Source organism: Pseudopodoces humilis, chromosome 9, assembly GCF_049639895.1.
Source record: "Pseudopodoces humilis isolate 2021_Gansu_Grassland_sample_001 chromosome 9, ASM4963989v1, whole genome shotgun sequence".
NCBI classification, from domain to species: domain Eukaryota; kingdom Metazoa; phylum Chordata; class Aves; order Passeriformes; family Paridae; genus Pseudopodoces; species Pseudopodoces humilis.
In genome coordinates, this window is record NC_142208.1 from 28,211,673 (window position 1) to 28,235,834 (window position 24,162).

General features: G+C 39.1%; 2 protein-coding genes across 7 annotated transcripts in view; one reads left to right on the forward strand and one right to left on the reverse strand.

Annotated features, from left to right (window-relative positions):
• Window positions 1–2,659: 2,659 nt before the first annotated feature.
• On the reverse strand, window positions 2,660–18,033 carry DCLRE1A (DNA cross-link repair 1A). 6 transcript variants are annotated; one of them, XM_014250577.2, is made up of 9 exons: window positions 17,236–18,033; window positions 14,255–15,724; window positions 12,780–12,913; window positions 11,513–11,631; window positions 9,849–9,992; window positions 8,804–8,949; window positions 7,660–7,814; window positions 4,106–4,247; window positions 2,660–3,465 (listed from the first exon to the last, which is right to left on the reverse strand). In XM_014250577.2, exons 1-9 carry the CDS (start codon window positions 17,648–17,650, stop codon window positions 3,299–3,301), a joined length of 2,892 nt encoding a protein of 963 aa, XP_014106052.2. In that variant the 5' UTR covers window positions 17,651–18,033; the 3' UTR covers window positions 2,660–3,298. The 6 variants fall into 6 exon arrangements, with proteins under 6 accessions (XP_014106052.2, XP_087915510.1, XP_087915507.1 ...); XM_088059384.1 differs by lacking the exon at window positions 17,236–18,033 and adding an exon at window positions 16,114–16,253; XM_088059381.1 differs by lacking the exon at window positions 17,236–18,033 and adding an exon at window positions 15,999–16,245.
• A 693-nt stretch (window positions 18,034–18,726) lies between these two features.
• Window positions 18,727–24,162, forward strand: part of NHLRC2 (NHL repeat containing 2) — a 32,263-nt gene continuing 26,827 nt past the window's right edge. The window contains exons 1-2 of the mRNA XM_005520757.3: window positions 18,727–18,967; window positions 20,812–20,964. Coding sequence (XP_005520814.2) covers window positions 18,805–18,967; window positions 20,812–20,964 — 316 coding nt within the window. The 5' untranslated portion in view covers window positions 18,727–18,804. The remainder of the gene's footprint in view (window positions 18,968–20,811; window positions 20,965–24,162) is intronic.

The window sequence follows — 24,162 nt, forward strand, 5'->3', positions numbered from 1 at the left end:
TGTTATTTCTCATCAGGTTTAAAGAGATACTGGCACCTTGAAGTTCCCTTTAGCTGCCCATATGCTTTTATTCTGCAGTGCTTCCCACAGTGCCGGCCACAGGCTGTGGGTGCTTTCATTCATTGCAGCCAGCCTGAAACCCAGCGCCTGAGGCAGCACAGCCAGGAGCCGCTCTCCTCCTCTCCCCTTTCTCCAACAGAGTTGCTTTTAGCTCATTTATCTGCCTATTGGGGTGATATGTAATCAGAGCAGGAGTCCTGATGGGAAATACAAAGTGATTCTTTCGAGGGGTTGGCTTTGAAAGCCGCTGTGGGCGCTGATGAAGCGAGTATCACAGCTGCCCTTTCATTTGCTTTGCCTTCTGCCCTGAGCCTGGCAGCACCAAACAGGAAAAGCCTCTGGGATGTTCCCTGGCCCATCTTGCTTTAGTGAAATCTGGTAGTATTTGTGTCAGTACAGGCTGACTCCTCCACCCCACTGGCCAGGGGACCTTATATACTTCTATAGCACCACAGAGATCCAAGTCCCCATCCACTGAGTGTGAAAAGGTGGCACCTTTGCTGGAGTCAGAAGCCCCACTCTCAACCAAAATAATGAATGCTTTCATTCATCCATCTCTAATGCCAGCACTGCACAAAGAATGAAAAACAAATTCAAATCTTCATTGGGAAAAGTAGAGCCAGACTCAAAGTCCTAATTAATGATTGAAATTTGGTTTACCCCAGGCCTGCACTCCCCAAAGGACTTAAACTGCCGAGATCGAGAGATGGCTCTTGGAACCACCAAGACAAGGGAAAAAGTCTTGCCACACATCTTCCCACAAAATTCTTTTTAGTTATATTTAGTTTTCCACATCTGCTTGTATGCCCTCCCACATCATCTAATCTAATCATCTAAACCTTTATTATAAAGAGAACAAAAATAATTTATTCCTGAGTTTGGATCCTGAAAATACTTTTTTTCCAAAAAAAGGAGTCCAAGTAAGTGGGTAAGATGGAGATCTCCTGCCATGAAGGTGGATGAAATGCTGCAGAATTCGTCTACACACAAAAACCAGCTAGTGAAAGTGCAAATACAAACTAGAAAGTGGGAGGAATGAAAGCACCTCGTGGGCCAATGCAGGAACACCTACAGCAGAGCAGGGAACTGGAAAAAGACTCCAGCACTAAAGCCCTCATGCTTTGCTGACTGAAATGAACCCATGACCATCTGCTCCACATCAGGACAGGACTAATTGGATGATGCCAATGCCACTGTCTTCCAAGATACACCATTTCTGGGGTTAGTCTCAGAAATCAGTTTGCTTTTCAAAGAAGAAAGGCCCAACCCTTCATTCTGGGTAACAGGCTAGAAACTGATAGCAGGAGGTAAAGAGTCACAGAGAGGCAACAGCTGCTTCACACTCATAAGGCTACACTGAAAATTGAATTATTTGGGTTCTGAGTTAGCACTGGCACAGACTGAGGGAACTGCAAAACCAGGAACAGCATCAGCCCAGAGGGAGCCCCCCCCACACACACCCACTCAGTCTCTGTAGGAAAAGTCATTCTTGAAAATGCAACTATGGAAGCAAAATGTCTGAATTGTGACTAACTCTGGAGCTTGAATTTGACTCTGGAGTGCTTATACCAGCCTCTCATACTCCATGCAAAAATTAGTCAGGAAAAAGATCCTGAGAGCCAAAAATACCCAGTGTAATTCCTTAACTATTTAACTGGTAAAAACAATTGCCTGCCAAATAGAATCCCCAAATTTGCTCTGATTTGTACAAGGCATTAATTCAGGTTTGGCATAAAAGATACTTCTTCATACACCTCCAAAAAGGAGTGGAATCCTAGGAATGAGCACTCCAGTCCAAGACAGTTAGCAGTTCTTGTGACAGCCAGCTAGCACTATGTATGATGTAAAACAAAAACTTCAAATTCCTTTAACTGCTTCATTTAAATAGAAGCATTTGACAATGCCATATGTCAGCGAAATGCTCATTCACAATTCTTTTAGTACAAAATCTTTTTGCCATCAGTTTCCCATTTATTTTTCTCACAAGACAGAAATTAAACAAGTGACTTCACATTATAGAGCTCGTCACTCAGACAAGGATCTGTTTATACTTACATTGATCATTTAAAAAAAAAAAAAAAAGTTTTTACAACATGACATAGCATTGAAGATTCCAGATAAGCTACTCTTAGAGGGGCTGGGTAATGATTCTTTACATGTGATTCCATCCTGGAAGTTTGGAGCAATTTTTATTTTAGTGATTAAAATTTTACTAGTGTGCCTGCATGTACCCACATACTTCAGTACATAAACACCAGGCAGACACAGAAATATCAGCACTGGATAATCTGGTAGAAATCAGGGAAAAAAATGCAAAGTGAAATTTACCTTTCTGCTGCCACTACTAGTATTTGCCTGTCATGTTTTTCCAGAATTCAGGTGACAAACCTGTATATAAACAACCCTGCAAACTCCAGTGGAGGTTACATGGTGAGGAACCACTTCTGTGCTTTGAACACCTGATGAGAACTGGCACTACAGAGGACATGAGAGCAACTTTAGACAAGCAACATACACAGCACATTCACCAAAGATAGTGCAGACAGGTTGTTCAGGTTAGCAACTCTGGCACTGAAAGGAAATGCATTTTGCTCAGAAAGAACAAAAAGGCATAAGCTGTATTTTTTATTTTAAAAAAGATCACAAAAAAAACTCCAGAAAATCTTGAGCAGAATATAGAAATGTCTTTTGTAAACAATTGTCTAAAGTACATATGCTGCAGGAGCCCAACTCAATATTCTCTCACAAGGTAAGTTTTTGGTTTTTTTGACAAGATTTAAGTCACAACAGTCAGTTCTGCCGCATGAAATGAGCTTCTCTGAAGCCTGAGTTGACAGCATGTGACAAAAGCTTGGTATTGTCTCATTTATTACAATAACTTATTTTCAGAAATTACCCTGGAGACTGTTTAATCCCCAGCATTACACATCTGAGCATCTCCACAACCTGAGGAAAATTAAGAAGAGGAGAAAAGGAGTAAGATAAAAATAACCTAAAATAAGAACATTTGCAAATATGGTAAGTTACGGGGGGAAAAAAGAAGTAGTAGAAACACAAGGAATAGAAACACTAGAAAGCAAGGTGCCTTTTTTCTTTCCCCAAATTTATCTTTCTTCAAAGAATGGCAGTTTAGCCCTCCCTAAAGAAAGCTTCATGGAAAAGGGAAATAAATAAAAGTTATAGGAACTCAATTCCCATTCTAGCCTACTTCCTTTGAAATATACATTCTTCCTTATATTTATTTATGCCTATTGCCCTCAGTCATCCAGTCTCTGAAATGCATTTCCATCAAGCTTCTGTCTCTCCAGTCACCAACATTTACAGTGGGGATGATTTTCTGTGGCTTCAACCACTGAACAAAACGCTTCATTTCCAGGTAACTGCTGTGCTCACTGTAAGGAATCCCTGAAATGAAAACAAATCACAGCCATCTGTCAGTCTGCTTAGCTTCCTCCAAGCCTTACAGCTAAGAAAAACTTTAGATAAAAGGGTTTTTTCAATTCCTATTTGGGATCTAAAGTTTATAGCTAAGATGAAACTTAGCCTACACCCCTTTCTCCCGTCCAGTTTTCCCTTCTAGGAAAATTACTTTGCATTAAGTCACGAAGTCATTCATCAGTGCAAACTAAGAAACATCAATGCCCTGGTTAAAGGAATGGTAAGGGATTTAGCTCCACCCACCAATAAGAACTGAGAGGAAGACATACTCTCTCAGAGACAAGTAAAAGACAGAATAAAATCTTAGCTCTGGAACTACACTGCCACCAGCATCTGTCAGGCCAAGATTCCATCCCTGAAGTCTCTACCTGTATCATATGAAAATCTTTATTTGCATGTCAAGGACAGGTGCAAAATATATGCAAAAATCTGCATTTATGGTGTTCTTGTTTACTTATTTCACAGATCTCTCCTGAAAAGATCTGTTCAGTTTTTCAATGAGTTACCAGAAAAAGCAGCAGTTACAAAAATCAGTAGGAGTTTCCAGAATAAAAATACGGAAAGCATCCACACAAAGCTAAATGCACTGAATCTTTGCCACTCATACCATATATAGTGATTTTCCCTCTTGTCTGAGGCTTGATATCCTCCAGAGAAAGGCATGAATCAGAGTAGGTCCACCCCGTAGGTTTGAAAGCCAGAATTTGATCAAAATTCTCAGAAAACCTATTCAAGTGATCTTGCAAGCCCTGTGGGAAAAAAACATAACATATAATTAATCCCATTAAATAGCTAATTAGACTAAAAGGTTGACCATTTCATGATGGAGAGGCTTCAGACTACATTTTATTTTCATGTGCTGGTATTTTTTAATTTTAATGATCATCTACCTTGAAATTATTAATGATAAATATTGACATTTGCAAAACAACTTGTTCCTTAGGATCTCAATTTCTTCATCTGAATTAGGCACATATGAACAGCTATGCATTACAGATTAGAACACATAAGGAATAATCACACCTTCTTATAAGACACAAATCATTCATTTCTGCTTCTAAACTAGAGGTCAGCAGCTGAGTGGAGATAGAAGATGGTGAAATTCTGCTTCAGTGCAAAATTATCTGGTTAATTTGCAGTGCCACAGTGGTCCTGACACCTGCTTATGCCCAGAAGTAACCAAAGTCAATTAACCTACCCCAAAAAACTTACAGCAAGCCAGCATGAGCTGAGTATTGCTCTGAGCACTAAACTATCTTTTACCACCTCTCCAGGACAGGAAGGAAACTACCTCTCATCTTCTCAAAAAAGAAAATTACCTTGAAAAAGTTTCCAAGTATGTACAATCCTATTCCTGGATACACCAAAGTCAGTATTACTTCAAGTTAAAAATAGAAAATCAATTTCATGCGTCCTGTATAAAATCTTACCGGCAAATTCCTAATTTGAAAGCCCTACAAGGTTACAGAACTCAAAATCATAAACTTTATATTAGCAGGAGAGAGAGGAATACAAAATAAGAACAGATTAAAAAGGAGGGTAGAGGGGGATAGATGAGCTGTGATAGAACATTACCCAGCCTGTCAGACACTCGACAACTATAAAACAAGGCAGCAGAAAAGTGCCCTTTAAGAAAAAGTGTTTAACAACATCTTCAGTACACTGTCCAGTAGCAACATACAGAATCCATCAAACCAGGTACATAAAAGAATTTTTAAAAACCCTACCACAGCAGACATTTCATTTAGCAACAGGAATTATGGCTCACTGCTATGACTTTTGATACACTGTGAACGTTCAGTCCTCACTTGATTAAAGCTATAACTGTAGCAGTCTAATTCTCCTTCACACTTCATTTTGGGAGGATTAACATAGATTAAGGTAATTATTCATATATTTGCTCCCCTTGCTCTAATGAAATCTAAATATAGGAATTCAAATGCAATGATCATTATATTAACAATGCTAATCTGCTTTTAAATTTTGTTATCAATCAAGGGTGTAACATTCACACTAAGGATGCAATTTCAATCTTATAAAAAAATTATTTGTGCATTTCAATCACAAGCACTTCTGAAAGTCTCACCTCAATGCCAGTACAAGACCTTGCTGAGTTAAACAACGTGGAAGAGATTCACAGACCCACAGAACTCAGTTCCCTGGAAATCTTCCACTGCATAGTGAAATTAGCCAAAAGCCTCAATTTTTGAGTAACAAAAAACTGTTTGTTGCAAAAGAACCATACATACATTTTTGGAAAAGATGGCCTCCTTCCCCAAAACAAGTGACTACAGCATTTGCTCATAGCAAGTCCATTTTAAATACACATTCCAATTTCTTCGTTTATTGCTTTAGCCAACACTGTTCTAAACCTTCTTCCTTTTGAATGGAAAGTATATTTCACTGCTACACCAACCTCCTTCAATCACCATGACAGCCTGATACTCAGAGTGTCGCTAAAGTCAGCAGCGTACACAAACAGATTCCGTAAGGTAGAAAAAGACTCAAATATCAAATATTTAATTTACCACCAGCCCTAACACCATTTAAACTCATCTGGCTTTTTCAAGAACAGCCATTTGTCAGCACATACAGCAATCCCTGTATTTTACTGAGGTAAAACCAAATACTGCAGTGAAGTACCACATCTCTGGGGTGTTTTTTTTATATTTTCTTAATATAGATCAAATCCAAAAGTAAGATAAATAATCATATGAGCTCATCTTTAAGCATTTAAAATTCTCCACATTTTACTGACAGTACATTCCACCCAGGCACTACTCTAGGAGCAGCCTCATTGGCAGTTTGGCACTCTGGGAGTGTCCCCAGCTTACACGGGCACAACATCACTAATGATGGCACGAGAGCACACTCAACTCCACACCTGAGGGCACAGCCCCAGCACAGAGGGTCCTGCTGTCAGACCAGGACTCTGACCCACTAGATCTTGTGCCTTTCATCTTTCCTGGCCCTTTTCAGGGTCCAGGCATGGCTTTTGTCACACTGTAGATTTGTCCAGAGCCTCCTGATCTCAGAGGTGAGACCCTGCATGACACAACTGCCTCCCTCTGGGAAGCAAAGCTGCCTTTGAGGGTTGAACCACCCCCTGAAAGTCCAGCTGTGTCAGTATCCATGCATGCTGGGACAGGTGACTTAGCAACCCAGAAATCTGCAGAAGGAACTAAAATAAGTTACTGTTTAAGACAACACACCACACTAAAAATAAATCCATACATATTTCCATTACTCATTTTCTGCTCCACCACAGAAAACATCATGGAAAAAAGTTAAAGCATTAAGATACTAAGTTCCATCTCCTGCAGCTCCATCCAAACCATATAGCCTTTTTTACTCCTTTTTAGGTCAACTCTGACCTTGACTAGCCCTGCAGCTAAATACCATCTTGCTCTGAAGGATTTGCTTGAGATGGCACAGCAGGCCTGAAGCAAAACAGGAAAACGAATCCAAGCCTGTAAGGCATAAACAACCACTGATCTTTTACTTTCTTCCAGGTTACCTTTAATCTAGAGCCTGCTGCTTTACCTTACTGCCCTTAAGTATTTTGTAATCTATTTAGAATAACCTAGGAATTAGTCATCTTTCCAAACTACGAAATTCCCCAGAAAAAATGCTCAACAACAAAAACTCAAGTCTCAACCAAATGTACATTTGAAATCAACTCAGATGAAATAATGTTTTAAAATTCACTGGTTTACTTGCTTTTGTGACAAATATTAGAGAACTGGTAGTTAGCCATGCCCATAGGCTGCCTCCAAACAGAGGTTCACAGGCATAAAATCCTTTTAGACTTTTCCTACACTGGACCAGGTAAAAGGCTGAAACAGGAACTCCACGTCACAATATATTAATTGCTAAGAGGACAGATCAGGCAGTCATTACATAAATCTACTTCAAAAAGGCCTGCAAAGAGCAGGTCTTTGAACAAGCCTCACCTTATCTTGTACAAGCACCACATGATGTTTGGAGAAGTTATTAATGTTTAATTGCATTTCATTTTCAATGTATTGCTACACGTCAAAGCTCCAATAAATAAATATGATCTGACAAGAGGTTAAAAAGCACCAAACACAGCACTGGTTGGGAGGAGCCAAGAGAATTCTACTAGCAGGTTCATCAACAGAGTCCATTTTCTGAACTTACCTTAAAATTAATTTGCATCATGGGAAGAACATGAAGCAAAGTACCCTTCCAGTCCACGCTGATGAGGGAATTAACAGCTTCTGACTCCAAGCACTGCAGGGTTTTGTACTTGTCACGGGACATACTTGCTTTTGAGCCCAGAACTTCAGCAATTGCTTTAGGATTCATTAGGAAGAAATCAGATAAAGAAAATTGTAAGAGTTCTTTTTTGGCTTGTTTTGGAGATAGTCCTGATTATTGTACAAGATAATTTTGACTATTAGAAAAGAAATCCATATTCAACAGGATATAGTGTTTTGTATTCTGACATTAAGAGAATCCTAATGGGTACTAAAAACATTTGTCCCCCACATTTTAGCAGCAGAATTTTGTATGACAAATTGAAAACAAAGGAAAGGTATCTTGATAAATTCTAAGTCACATTTCTTTGGTAGAATGTTACTGAGGTGAGCTGGTATTTATTCCAAAGATATCAGAAACATTCCAGTTTTGGAATATGTGATATACAGCCCACACTGAAGACAGACTAGATTTCAGTGAGAGTAGGTCTTGTATTGATGATTTTGAATATACACAAAAGCACAAATGGTACACATCTGCCAGCTCTGAAGCAGACATTTGGGCAATCATGTTGGTTCCTGGTGCTGTAACTGAGTGAAGTGTAGCACACAAGATCTTCATTTAGTCAGAAAAGATAACTAATATAAACTGGAAGGAAAAATTCAAAATAGAAGTCTAAGAATAACATCCCTTTGCTGTTTCTTCACAGCATGAAATTATTAACAACAAAAACGTCATAAAGACCTCATTTATTTAGTTTTTTTAATCACCCTTAGCAATTTTCTCACCACAATCAATTAAAGAGGTTCATACAGTTAGTATCTAAATGGGCCACATGTATATTCAGTGTGGGGGGAAGGCTGTAAACACGGTGGAACACTATTTCTTCCAGACAGTTAAAACTTACTGATTAGAAAACTAAAAAAATAGCAGGAGGATTATTAAATACATTTAATTTCTTTACACAACATCTGAACATTCAGACTAAACCTTTTATATCTTCAATAAAGCCATCTTGTGGCTTCATTATTATATAATTATATATTAAATTAGTTATTTGATCTAATATACTTCTTTTACATACCTAAGAAGACTTTCTCTTTTCCAATGGAGTAAGTGCCACAGACAACTAGAGTTCGTGGGTTTAAAGTCACCGTCTCAAAGGCAATGTTAACAGCAAACTGGATAACCTCTTGTTGTGAAGGAAAAGTGTACTCAGGGCTACAGTATCTGGGGCATGGAAACAAAATATATCACTTTGTTATAAAAGATAAAAGACATCTGAAATTACCATGAAGGCCCTCAAAACTCCATGTACACAGTCAGTGAAAAAGACATTATTCTTCTATATAATTGCAGTCTATTAGAAACACTGAGGTGACCAAATTGTTGCAACAAAAATTTCACTGAGAATACCATTTTCTCTACAACTATTCACTCTGACACTGAATTCTACATTTTCTTCTTCATAAATACCAAATGCTCTTGCAAGCTAGATATCTGTATCACGTCCTGATTATATCCTTACATCTATTTTTTGTCACACACGCAAACCATAATATAAATCATTACTCATTCACAGAAACACATGGAACAGAAATAAAAGTCTGCAGCTGGGCATTAGTCATAATTCACACAAAAACAATTTTAAATACATGAATCAGAGAAAGGTCTAATGAAAATCCCCAAAACTGATTCAGCCTTTTGGCATTCTTTCACCTTTGAATTCCTTCACACCTCTTTTCATAACAGAGTTGAATCCACTGAACATTACTGTTCCATAGACCTCTTGTTTCAGAGCAGAATATTGAATGTATGAGTTTTGACACCCAGAATTTAATACCACTTATAAATAATAATAAAAAAATCTAAACAGTGATCTGAGCAAATATTTCAGCATCTTTTCCACCACCCACTTTCATTCTCTAATGTAACAGCATAACCAATGAACAAATGACACATACATGGATCTTAATAAATATCTGCTTTTATTCAACACTAAATAGAACTAACAAGTGTTACCACAGCAATGTCATTTACACTTTCATTTATTCGGTTTATATAAAGCCTTACTAAACAGAAAAGACTAAGATTAACAGCAAAAAAAAATCCACTTCTAGACAACTTACGTGGTATCAAGGTAAAGAGTGTGAACTTTCTGGCCCATCAGAGCAGGGTAGCGCTCCATGGAAGGGTCTGCTCTGAAGTCCCCTGTGTGCAGAATAACAGCTCCACTTGGCAGGTAGAAAAGGATCATTGTTGCACCTGGACAACTGAAACAAACAAAAAAACCCACAAAAGAACCAATTATGTCAGCTCTCTATATTGATAAACTACTTTAGGAGATAGACTACCCTTCAGTAGTAGAAACATGTGCAGAGTAGCATTTTAAATCATAGCTACGATGCAGACTAATTTAGCTAGAAATTCCTGATTTCTAAAGGAATTCTGCAGGTAAGCCTATGGCCACACACAAGCTTGACTTGTGTTCTCACCTAAGATGGGAAGAAGAAAAAAAACACAAATCAACAGTAAAGCAATCAAACATTAACTGCCTTTTTGGGACACCCCACCTTCTAGGCACAACAAAGATCCTGCCTCAGTTGCAATCTTCCTATTATTTGATTCAAAGGGGAAACAGCATACCAAAGAGAAGCAGCATTCTTGTCCAAGAGAAACAGAATTGTATTGCTGCAGACTCATCTTCCTTCCTGAGGGACTTACTGGAGCATTTTCTTTTAAATTCAGTTTGCAGATTTTAAATGCTGTCCTAAATCCAGAACTCCCTGTTAATAAATACAACTCCCTTACTGGGGACAGTGAACCCATCATGCCGTCTGCAGTTGCTTGCCAAAGTGCTCTGAAGGGCAAGAGCTCAGACTGGAAAACCTGAGTGGGACTATTTAGATATCAGTCATCTGCAAAGGGTAAATGAAATCTCAAAAAAAAAAAGAAAAACTGGCATGAAACACAGTTAACATAACAGAATTAGTGAACTCTTCAAGAAGCTGAACTTGTAGCTGAGTAAGGCTTTTAAATTGAAGCAGAGAATCGGAGGGACAAACAGGAAAAATAAGAAGTATACAAATTACACAAGCAACAAGGCTTCCTTCATTCCTAGAGAGAGCTCTCAGAGGACTTCATGCAGTTTTATCGCTCCAAGCATAAACACATCCTACACTAAGCAATGTTCAAAGCAGTTGTGACACAGTCCTGCATTTCAATATATGTACTGTAGGGAAGGGAGTCTTCCTCTAGACCACAGCCAAAAAAGTACCAAGAGACAGAACAACAAGAGCACAGGACTGAAAGTCAACTGCTACTGAACTTTAAATCCAGCATTACCACATAGTGCCAGTCTAACAGACAAAATCTCACCCTGTAACACAAAATTCAGTATTCAGTCCAGATTTCAACAGCCTTTTCTTCAAAGTTCAATTTTCAGAATGTTACCTAGGTTCTGTCTCTCACATGATCCAAAGTACCACATTTTTCTTTAGCTCAGGATTTCCCCTATCATCAGTTCCAGCTACAGAAACCTAATGTATCTGATAATCAAATCTACTAGGTTCCCAACTAGACACCAAAAACCAGGAAGCATCCAGACCACTACAAAATCATTCAACCTCTCAATAAACATAAAAATTATGGAACTACATGTGGTTAACACAATGTACACAAAACCAACTTAATTAAATTCAAAAAAGCCCGTTTCATTTTTGAAGATAACTCACCTATTTCAAAAGCTAACTACCTGTAAGAAGTTTTCCACAAGAAATGCAGGGATACCTACTGATTGGCATCGAGCAACAACACTTTGATCCCATCGACCACACATTGCGTGTCCATCGGCAGCACATGGACATACTGCTCCTGGACTCGGAGTTTGCTCTTCACCAGATTTCCAGTTACCTGGAACACAGAAAGGATTTAAAACAGGAACAAAATCTAAAAGAAGCAGTGTTTGTTTTAGAAACAAAAGCTCTCAAAGCCAGTCTGGCTTAGAGAGAAACTGTAAGGCCCTGGGTATAATCAAGCCTTTCATCAGGATTTATTTCCCAAAAAGCAAACTGAGAAAAGCTGTCTTTGGATAGCAAACTTTTAAAAGCCTGTCAACAGGCTATGGATTAGAATCAGAAAGGAGGCAAGCAAGGGGGAAGAAGATCTGTTGCAGACTATCAAATCATAAGGAAGAGGTGGGTAAAACCTTCTTTAAACAAGTGAAGAAGCTTCCAGGTAACAGGCCCCCAGATCTTATCATGGAGGACTAAAGTCACTCCAACTGCATGGGCAACACAGGACACAAGCACTCCAGGAAACTTCCAGAATGAATCATAAATAGTTTTTTTTGATGCAAACTCTGGATGTGCTGATTAGGCAAGGTGCCCTACCATGTTACAAGCAAAGAAGAGCTGGTTGGAAATACAACAGCTAATGGCAGTCGTGGCCGTTCAGCAGCCACATTGTACAGGACACAAAGCATCAATCTAAAATAATTCCATTTGCTTGACATGGAAAAGAGATGATTCATGCAGAATCTATTTCAGATGTCCATCACTGGAATGCTTACAGAAAAAACTGAGCCAGATTCCCCATGATGCACACAAAAAAACCCAAAAACCCAGCTACAATGTCAAATTGCAAAACCAGAAATTTCAAATGTATTATTAGGGGAAAAACCACCAGAAAAGGCAAGGACTGCAACAGGTTGCAAGACGACAGTAAAATCTGGCCTATGTTCAGAATTTGACTGACAAAAGACTCCCTGCAGCCTGATCTAACTTTGAAGGTAGACCCACATTGTGCAGGAGACTCTATGTGACCTCTAGAGAGCCTTTCTAAACTTGATTTTTTTTTTTCATGGTAGCTAGTCAGGGAAGTTTTACTAATTCTCTTGATCAGTCAAATAAGGGAAGGTTTTCTCAGAAACAAAATGCACTTTCCCATGTATATATCCACTGACCCAAATAAAGGAACCACTGATCTTCTATTTACTCCCACCAGTACAAAAGTGATTACAGCTGCACATGATGGTATCTAGCAATCTTGAAAAACCTTACCTTATTACAGTAGATGGGAAACCTGAAGTTTTTTGTAAGTCCACAATAGTGGTCAGAGTGAAAATGAGTAAGGAAATAAGCTGTGCAGCCTTCAATTTCTCCATACCGGAAGGCATCAACTGTAAAACCAGTTCCTGCAGCAAAGAGGGAAGAGAAGCCAGTCAGTAAACATGAATAGTTCAGAACCAATTTTTAATCAGATGTTGCTTCTGTTTTCTTTCTTTCTTTCTTCCCAACTAAAAGGTAATAGTTACTCTGCATACAATTGAAGGAGCCATTCACAGATTAACCTGTTTTGTGTACCAGTCAACAGTTGCAAGAAGAGATTTTTCACTTACTAAAATAAAAATTTCACAAAGTGTTCACAAATACTTTCAAAGAACTCCCAAATATGTTGTTCAGCTTCCCTCTTATACAGATGGCAGCTGGTTAAGAAAATAAGACACGTTTATTTGCATTCAACTGGTATTTTTGAAATTTCACATAGATTGAATTCTAATACCAATATCTTAACGCAGAACAGGTAACTGCAACTAAACAGAATAGCGTTTTGCAATCAAACTGCAATTCTTCAATTATTCTAAATTTAATCTTTCTCTTAAAGCATGCCATAACAATTATTAAGCAAGCAACCTGGGGTCTTCAAACCTATCTGCTGAGATGAAACATGGCTGACTTGGCATCATATGCTTTCAGTGTTTGCATAAAGATGTTACATAAAGAGAGATGTATAGAAGACAACCCTTCTCTCTGCAAATGCCTCTTTTTAAATGCAAACAAACTGATTAACAGTCCTTTTCCATTGGGTTATACTTAAAACCACCAAACTGTACACAGAACTAATTCAGCTGGTGGCACTCAAATGTTTTTCATTTTATGTTACACAAATTTCCCAGATCTTCTAGGAGAATTAAAAATAGTTACCCTTAATTGAGGCTAGAAGTTAAAGTCAAAAAAACCATAGCAGTCCGATCTAAGCAAAAAATCCCTAACCAAAAACCCCTCAAGTGTTTCAGAGGTACCAGACTCAAAACTGACTTTAGTGGTGTGAGCATCTGAGGTTTTTTAACATGCTGAACCATTATCCTTTAATTTACCTAATTGCGTGAGGAGACCCTGAGAAATTCTTGGCTGTTTTCTTAACTAAACTCTTCTACTCAGTTTCCTTCATTTTCATAGTTGAAATAATTCATATTTCTAATACTATTCAATTTCCAATGCAAAATTAAATTCAATTGTTTTAACTTAGTGTTAAGGAAATGATTGGTATTGACAGCACTATTTTCAGACACAACTGAAGCAATGCAAAAAAATTAATGTCAGGAATTAGGAGCATGTATTAACCAGATACATCTTCAAAATAATTTAAGCAAGTAGTTATCAAGAGTAAAAACACCAAAGTCCAAAATCAGGACAAGCCACAACACCTTAGCCAAAATAAATTAACTTCTACAAAAAACCAAGTTACCTCTCACCTGGTATTTTCTTGTAGAAGGGGCAGTGTTTTTTACTTGGTTCTTCACCTGTAGCAGGTAATTCTTTAAATTTTTTTCTCCACCTTCTTTGGCCACCAGAAGGTACATCTGCAATGGCTTCATTTTTAGTTGAACTTTCTGTAACTGCTTCTACATCTTCCACAGACCCTTCAGCCTTCCTTTTTTGCTGTCTGGGCCTCCTCCCATTAGGAGATATTGAGGTTGGCATCTGCTTTTTCTCATTCAAACATGGCTCTCCTTTGTGTTCCTCCTTTGCTTTGGGTTTTAACCCAAAGAAAACACCAATGTCCATTTGTTTAAGTTCTTTGGCAGGACTGGATTTAGTGTTCATAGATGCTAATGAAAGAGATGACACTGATTTAGAAGAGATGGGACTGGGAAAGCACACAGCAGCTGTACGAAGATTTCCTTTTTTCTCCACTGCTGTCTGCAAACTCTCCTGGCGAACTGTTTTTTCAATTGTACTGGCAGTCATTTTATCAGCATGAGTTAAAAAGTTACTTGGCGCCCTCAAAACATTACTCTTCTGTGTCAGAAGAGAACCAGCACCTTCTCTGTCTAGCAGTGACGATGTCTCAGTAAAACTCACATATGCAGAATCCAGAGCACGAGCACCAGCATCTTCTGACTCTGTGGTTCCTGCTTTGCCAGCAGAGGAAATAAATTCTGGCTGTTCAGCCTCCTTGTAACTAGAAGCCAAAGAGGACCCACTGGCTACCACCCCTCGCTGATCTAGATGGTTCAGTGTATTTTCTTCCTCACAGAGGGTTTTTTTAGCTATGAAATTTTCTATTTTTGTATGCTCATACTGAGGCTTCCTCTGTAAGAGAGGTCCATCAAATGTTTTAAATGCCACGGAGCTAGAGTCTCCTTCTGAGTTCAGCACTTGGAATAATTTATTCTGTGATACTTTCACTTTCTCCTCCTCTTCCTCTTCACTTTCCTCAAATGTACTTAGTGGAGAGTAAGAAATTTCACAGTCATTGAAGTCCACTCCTGACTGTAGCAGACTTAGCTGACTTGTATTTTTCTCAATACACAGATCTTTTCCTGTTTCACTTTTTTGAGAGGATGCAAAATCAAAAAATTCAAATTTACAATAATTATCTTCCATCTGTTGATGTTTTTCAACACCTGCAAAAAAGGAAGTACTCCCACTAGTTATATTTAGAGACTTCATTTGCGTTGAATTCTGTACCATTGATGCACAGTCATCACTTGGGACATGCTTTATTTCAGTAGAGGGTTTCTCATTCCATGAGGTTTCCTCTGCATAACCTGGGGAATAGCTGGGCTTTGCAGCAGTAGAACATGTCATCTTCATCTCTACAGTGGTTTCTGAAGAGTTCACAAGATACTCCCCTGCCCTGCTTGCTGCAAGTAGAAAATGGCTGTAACGCTTGTAGTGCGATGGAATGGTGGAGGTACACAGTAAACCATCAGGACACTCTATGGAGAGTTAAACAAAGGTTTAATGTTAATACCTTCGCAAGTATTGTTGGCACAGGTAAAATAAAAATCACATGTGACATAACATTTAGGAGCTTTTTCTTATAAGTACAGCTGCTGGAGGACAAAAGGCACAAGGAGAAAGTAATTTTCAAGCTACCAAGGCCTCTTGCTCTGCACTGAGAAATGAGAATGCTTCCAGCCTAAAATCAAACTGCTGCTGCTCAAACAGCACTATGAGCTATGCAGCACACTAACCACAAGAATACTTGACCCTGTTTCAATAATGTACTCTTGTAACCACAGCTTCCTGTTTAGAACTGTCTCATATTCAAGTAACAAGCTCAAGAGAAGTAGCACCAAAAGCAGCCAGTACATTCTGAATTAACCTGAAATTCTATTTCAGATTGTCTGATATTACACACTAAGAATATAATAAAAAAAAAAAGTTGTGTATTCGCCTATATGAAGAAAACATTCAGCATTAAGATACTAGGAAAAAAAATCTATAGCTCTTTCCTAAGCTCTTCCCACTAACAACTTGCCGGCCTAACTTTTCAGGCTTTTAAAGTGAATCCATAAACCCATTAGAAGGATTTTTCACCTGTTAATTATGGGAGTAAGATGGAAATGAGGTGTGAAAACACCTGCCTTAAATTAAAAGCACTGCCAAAATCAGCGTGAAAGGACAAAGGATATTTCACTGTTCTGAAAAAGAAACTCTAGGAAAGTTATCAAAATATAAAAAGGAGAGTGGTTGCATTACCTAAAATAGCTTTTACTCACGTTTCCTGACTGTATGCGTTCTGTTTTACTAAAGTTATTAGGTAAGGACATAAACTGGATACCTGAATCTTTTCAGATATGGTATTTCCCCATGAAACTAGAATTTGGAATGTGTCAATTTTTCCCTCTTGCACAGAGCTCAAATGAAAACAGCTGTCTTATGAAACAGGAATGTTAATCTCTGTTTCTCTATAAAATTTCTAAACCATACTGGCACACAAGCTAACATTTCAAGTAAATTGGCATATTTCAGCTTCCAAATGTCCATACACAACTGAAAAAAATCACATATCAACATGGATACACGCTAATAAAATCTGTATCTACAGAGAAAGAAACTTGATCTCAAAAGTAGCACCCTTGTGCCTGAAGGTTCTTTTCTGACATGGAGTAATTGTAATAGGTTTCATTATCTTAAACATGCACATTCAGTTTGTTCAATGAAATACTAAAACTTGATCAATAGTCGTGAAACTTTCTCAGAGTTTTGAGATTAGATTCTGAAAGGAGATTTTCATGTTAGATTTCCATGTTCTTCACAAAGAAGCAAAAATTTCATACAAAAATAGGACTGATTGACAACATAATAAAGCATGACAGAAGTCATACCAACTACCATTTCAGATTTTGAGCAGAATTTTAAAAAGCCAACTTTGCAGCAACTTTTCTTTTCATGAGAAGTCTGCAAAGTTTCTTTGAGGGCTTTTTTCTTACTCTATTCATACCTTTTTCAATGGGTCCTGGAGTTTCCAAACATTCATAGACATGCCACTGAGGTGTCTGGATCAGTAGCAAAGAGAAAGGCATCTGGCAGCTGGGGCAGAATCCATCATGAACGGGCTTTGCATTTTGTGAGCTCTGTTCTGCCAGGCTACTCGTGCTTCCCTGGGAGTGCACACTACTGTCTTCTTTACATTGATCCACATCCTGACCTGGCCGTGAGCTCTGCTTGGTTTTCTGTGATGTATCAGTTTTTTCTGTGGATTTTTTTTTCCTATTTCTCTTTCTTTTTGGCCTGCCCTTGCCATCACTTATTTCCTGCACAGGAGTAGAGGTGCTCTGTGAATTACCCTGATGCTTTCGCCTCCTAATGGATTTGTACTCCCAAATGTCCTCTTCCAATAAAGCATCATCAGACATGACAACACATTAAATACTCCGCTCTCTTTTAAGCAACAGTTCCCAGACCTGCCTTTCCTCCAGCTAATATATCTTCTCTTCCCTCCACTCTTCACTATCTGAGGAAAATCTCCAGAAGCCCATGTCAAAAAAGCAACACTGGGCCACAAACCAAGCAGCAGTCCCTGATGGGACAGGAGCATGGTGGATCCTATCCCAAAAATAATTTAATGAGCGTCTCTTTGCAGATTTGCAATTTCTCCTGTCACACGGGGTCCGAGTCTGCAAAGCCTTCCAGGGTGAGCCATTTCCTTCAGCTTCCCCCCGGCATCGCAAGCGCCACTCGGCCTCGGCGGGGACAGGAAGATTTTAAAGATTCCTGCCCGAGCAGGAAGATTTTCAAACAAAACGATGAAGAATTCAGCTACGGGATCGTTGTCGAGGTGTCCCGGGATGCTCCTCCGGAGCGTCCCCCAGGAGTGAGGGGGGATGTGATGCTCCTCCAGAGGGTCCCGGTGCTGCTCCACGGTGTGTTCCAGTACCTCCGAGTGTCCGGGATGCTCCCTGGGATGTCCCGGTGCCCCGGAGTGTCCGGGATGTTCACTGGGATGCCCCCGAGTGTCCGGGATGCTCCCTAGGATGTCCCAGTGCTGCCGAATGTCCCGGGATGTTCCCCGGGATGTCCGGATCCCGCCGATTCCGCGGGTGCCGCCTCCTCGCCCGTTTCCCGCAGCGGCCGCGCATTCGCTTCCGCAGATTCGTCACCGCGGCTGTCCCTCAACTTCTCCCCTTCTCCCATTATATGCCCCGCAAAAAGCCCAAATGCCACCGTTTAAATTACCGGAGCTTGTTTTCGACTTTTTCCGGTGCTACTCAATTTTTATATCTTAAAAACGCTAAAGCAGCCGGGCGGGAAGCACGGGCGGTGCTGAATCTGCCGCGCGGGAATCGCCACCGTGGGCTCTCTCTGGGAATGTGCTGCTGTGGATACCAAGGATACGTAAAAACAGCGAATAAGTGAGGAGGTCCAGCTTTAAGACAGACGAGTTATTGCGTGTCTGTGCTTTGTGGGTTTTTTTTCTTTTTCAGTCGCGGTTTTCCGCCCTGGCGGCGCGGGCGGTGCCGAATGTGCGGCGGTGAAGCGCCAGGCCGGTAAACAGCGCCCGGGTGAGGCGATGGCGGCGGGCGGGCTGGCGGGGCTCCTGCCCGCCCAGACACAGCTCGAGTACGCGCTGCTCGACGCTGACACTGCCCAGGAGAAGGAGAACCTGGTCTACCAGTACCTGAAGAAAATGGACAGCCGTGAGCGGGACCTGACGGTGCCCGAGCTCGGCGGAGGTGGGTGGCGCGGCCCGGGCGGGGCCGGGGCTGTCACCGGGAGAGGCGGCGGAGCCCCGGCTCTCCCCATGTGGGCTTTGCCTGGAGGTGCCGCTGCCTGCGGGGACCGGGCAGGGCCGGCCCCGTGAGCTGCTGTTTAAATGGCACTTGTACCTACAGGAAATGCCGCACCTGGAAGCACTAGGAGCGAAGGGCAAGGCAAAAGAGCCCCTTTAAACATTCTCTCCCTGGCTGCCAAAACACGTTGTGTAAAGCCTGTGTTCTAAATCTGCTCCAGTCTGTACTGTATATTCATATCTGTCGCCTCTGGTCATAGTGAGAACCTTGCTAACTCTCCCTGCGGTCTCCTGAGCTCTCTTGGTTTCCCGGAGCATCCTTTAGGATGTTCCCCAGCTCTCTGTCCCCATGACAAGCCGCGCTTGGCAATTTTCATGCCCCTGGTAATACAAATTCTGCTGGAGAGGTCATTTGTCCTCCTGCGGTGGTTTCCCACATTTCCACGTCTCTTCTTGTGCCAAGGGGAAATAACAGGTTAAACCTTGCAAGTCCTGCTCAGGGTCTTTTTAACATTTGAGAGGCTCCCTGCAGCGGGAGCTCACATCATACTGCAAGACAGAGACCTCGGGAGGTGAGCTTCAGGGTTAAAATCACACTTCTCTTAGGAATAAATAATGTTTTTTAACCAGTGGAGCAAAAGGAATGCTCTCTCTGTCTAGATTTGGGGCCCTGAGTTGAATTTTAGCTTTTGCCATTAGTATTGTTTCAGTGTTCTGTCAAGCCTTATTTTCTCCTCTAAAAAGAGCTCAACATCTATGAAAGGTATTTTAGTTCTAGTGAAAGGGGAGAAATGCTGTGAAATATATAAACTACCCTTTTCTTTTGAAAAAGCTGGGAGAATAATGCATATGCTTGAATTATTCTTATTATTCTCATCAAAGCTAAATGAGTATGCATCCATTTATGTTTATAAATATATGGAGATACAGAACAGTCCTCTTCTTAGTGAAACACAAAACAAGCCTCCTGCTGACTTGAGTTGGAATAACTTCTGGAGCCTTAAGAACTTATTTTCTGAAACTGTCAAAGTGAAAGTTCAAAAACTAGTTAGCTTTGCATTTTATCATAACTATCTTTTCCCTCTACAGTTTTCAGAAATGTTCAGAGATAGTACTGGCACACCACATTCTGGGATATTTATTCCTTATCTTGATACCTTTGATGGGATCAGAGGAGGAAAGAATGTTTTCCTGTCTTATGTCAAGTGGTTAAAATAAATGACCATGAGTACTGTTGTGCATATCTGAAAAAGTTGTATTTCTTCCCATGTGACAGAATTGATACCCGTCATTTCAAACTTTGAAAATCACAATCAAAGCTATAAGCACAAGAATATTCTAATGATCTTTGAAATCAGTTCTTTCCAAAACTGTTGGAAAAAATCATTAAAACACTTTTAAACTTTTAGTAGCCTTTATATTTTAAATAATTGATTGTTACCCAAATGGTGGGTCATAATGTAGGTCATATTTTAAAATGTATGATATTTGTTCTAAGGCTTACATGTTCTTTCAATTAAAAAGTGCTTGTGTAAAGATATAAACTGCAATTTCATTTTACAGTGAATCTTATTAATAATGTTTTAATTTACTAATTATGAAGAGTTGCAGAACATACGGATGAGTTGGACAAATAAAAAACTTTTTGTTTGCTTTTCTACTTGCATAAAAAGGGATGTCAAACTCTTTTTTCTTTTTTTAAAGTTAAAAGTACCAGGAGCATTGTGTGGTGTTGGTGCCTTTCCCTACCCTTCCCCTAATTGGCTATCACTGTTCTTTGAATTCCAGATTTGCAATGGTTAAACACTGAAGGTCCTATTTCTCTTCACAAAGACCTTTGTGGAAAAGTTGTGGTGTTGGATTTCTTCACTTACTGCTGCATCAATTGCTTGCACCTGCTGCCTGACCTCCACGCCTTAGAGCACCAGTACTCTGATAAAGGTAAAAGTGCTTTGGCTGGCTTGGAATAGAATTTCCTGGCACTGTTGCAGGCTGAGGAGCTGAGTCACTTTGTTGCTGGTTACTAAACTGCTGGCAGTATTTCAAAGGTGTCTAAAAGTGTCTTCTAATCTTTTAAGTAGCCTAAAAAAGGTGGCTGTGTGTACTTCCATCACATTTTTAAATGGGGTTAAATAAAGTTGTGTCTGTGTAATTACACAAACAGGATATGTGCTTGAAGCCCAAACCTGATGCCTCTATAAATAAGGCAACTTTTTGAAAGTTCAAGATTCAAGAATGTGAGACACAGGCTCAAAATAAATATAAGTAGGTAACTTTCTACCTTTGACTGAAGAACCAGCTCTGAGAAAAATATAGTAAAGGTGGTCAAATGGATATAGACAGGTGGTAGAATAGGATATAGATTTTTTTTTTTTTCATTGGAACTGGAATAACAAAATATGTAAGCTTGATGCAGATTTTTTTTGGTATTGGTATCATGTTGTGTGCCATTAATATCCCTGTATTCTAGAGAGGGAATTATGGTCTTTAAAGTCACATATAAAATGAAATCTGTCTCACTCTGACTGAATACAAATGCATGAAATAAAAATAATTTCTATTTAGAATGAAGTGTCTTTTCATGATGGTCTTTCAGAGATAAGCTGTAGTCTTACACAGAGTCTGTCAGCTACTCATTTATCTGGGATATTTTAATAGACTGAACAGGAAGATGAAGAACAGTGTTAGTTTCAGTCATAAAATATTGTATTAAATGCAATATATATGTAGTAAATAACATTATAATGTTTGATTCTCCATTGCTGTTTCTGATTGGTTTTAATTTTGGTAGTGTTTATTTTCATGTGTTACCTTTTTCACTGGAGAAAGAAATTGCAAAATCTTTGAAATTTGCATAGTGCTTTAGATAGCTTACTTAGTACTTCACTGAAGATTCAAACTAATTTTTCTACCTCAGAAAGCCTAGATGTTTGCTTTGGAGAAATTAGAGATGCAGTGTAATGTTTCAAATAATAGGAACTTTGTCTTATAAGGATAAAAACTTAGTGGCAGTTTTTGTGAGTGGGTCAGTTTTACGTGGAAGGTGAATGGCAAGTGATAAGGGGATTGTTCTGAATCAAGCATGTTGGGAAGAAGGTCTAGATACAGATTTTGGAAGATTATATTGGCATAAAATGAATAATACCTTTAAATGTTAACTATTTTATAGTATACTTGAGTGTAATAAGATAGCTGTCATATCCTTAATCTGTTTTTTAATGCTAAGTTGTTAAATCAGCTGATAACAAAATACTCATTTTAACAACCTCATCCCACAAGCTTTCTCCTAAAAGTGCTTTAATATCTCTATACTGGTGTAGAAGAAGCTGCACCACTCTGAACTAAAGGTCTGCTTGGAGACATATTTTTTCCTTTGACTTGTATTAAACTTTTGTGACAGGAGTAACTACTTTGCTGATGGGTGATAAATTATTTTTGTTTTTTAATTACCTCTGTAAGTTTTCTTTTTTTATTTCAGCTATCCTGTTGAAACTGGAGTGAGAAAAGAGATGTTTGGGGTGAGAGTAGAGGTAAAAAGAAAGAAGAACAGGTGTGTGTAGCATTAATCTTAAACCATTAGGAGGCAGAGGATAGCAGTTGGATTTAGGAAGAGATTAAGGTGCTTGATAGTTCAAACAAAAAGAAAAATACATTGGGTTTTTTCACTGTAGATCTTCCTTTTGGTTCTTTTCTGCTGTTTTAATGTCTTGATTGTCAGCCCTTTCAGGATTATTTAATGTCTTTTCGCTGTGCTACATGTCTAAATCTTAACATTATTGTAATGTATATAAATATATGAGGCAGGAAGGGTAGCGGGTTTTTAAGCCATAGAAAATTCTTCAATACATGGTCTTATATCAGTGTGCATCTTCTTCACCCAAGGTAAACAAGATTTACTAATTACTAGCAGAAAGGGGAGGGGAGAGTTGTCTGCTTGAGAAGGTTGAGAAAGATAAAAGTTTGAAAATAAAACATCTTGCTTGGGTAAAGCATCTGTCTCATAATGCATTTGGATCTCCAGTCTCATTTGAATACTTGAAGGTATATTGCCTACTTTTCCTCAGTTACAAGAATAAACCTTGATCTAGCTGACTGCACATTGTGTACATACATATTCTGTTCATACATGCTTTGATGACTTTTTTTCAATGTGGTTCAAATGCCCTTACATGGAGCATGTTGAAACTTCAGCTGTGTGATCAGCAGACAGTAGAAGTTTACAGCTAACATTATAAGAAGCTAATGATCCTAAATCATTATAAATATTATAGTACATGTCCCATAGTTCTATTGTCTGGAACTTCAGGAGATCTGTTTCAGAATGAAGACTGCTTTCCATAGGATTGAATGTCGCCCAGCATCTTTATCTGATGCACTCTCACTGCTATCTTCAGTGATGCTATTTCTGTGTTTCAAGTGGCATTCAGAAAGTTATTTTAAAGCCCAGTGCATATTCAGTTCATGTTATCAGCAGTCCAGAAATTACTTCTATAAGAGGAAGTACTTTTTAATATTCAGAAATAGCTTGGCATAAATCCAGTGTTGTGCTCTGCTGTAATTCTTCAAACAAAGTGTTTTAAATGGAATGCATATTGTTATTTCTGAGCATAGCATCCATCATTTCCACAGGAGTTTTCCTCATGAGGGAATGTTGTACCTTACTTGTGATGTTTAGGTGTTCACTATAGAATTGTCTTTCTAGCTTTAATGATGTTTTTGAAAGACAGATACAAGCTCTGGCACTGATCCCTTTACAGTTAAAATATTTGACCTGCTGTTTGGTTTTCAGCAGTTAATGGTTGTACAACTTCATCTGTCTGGTACTGCAGTGTTCTGCTCCAACAGGCTGTATCAGTTATCAGACGTTTTAATTGTGAAATTGTTATATTCAAACCTGCCTTGTTTGAAATGACTGTTTGTCATTTTGTCCTAGTTGTCAGTGCTGCCATTTTCATTTGAAATACAGAATACTGTATTGATTTCAGAGGCCTATTCGTAATATCTTTTACTGTTTATCTAGGAGTAGATATGTCTGGAATTTCACAATTGCTGTTAGTTTTGGCTTCTAGTTAACTGTGAAAAAGAATTTTCTAAAACATCATGGTTGTATATAGGAATCAGAAAACAAAGAGGTGTCCT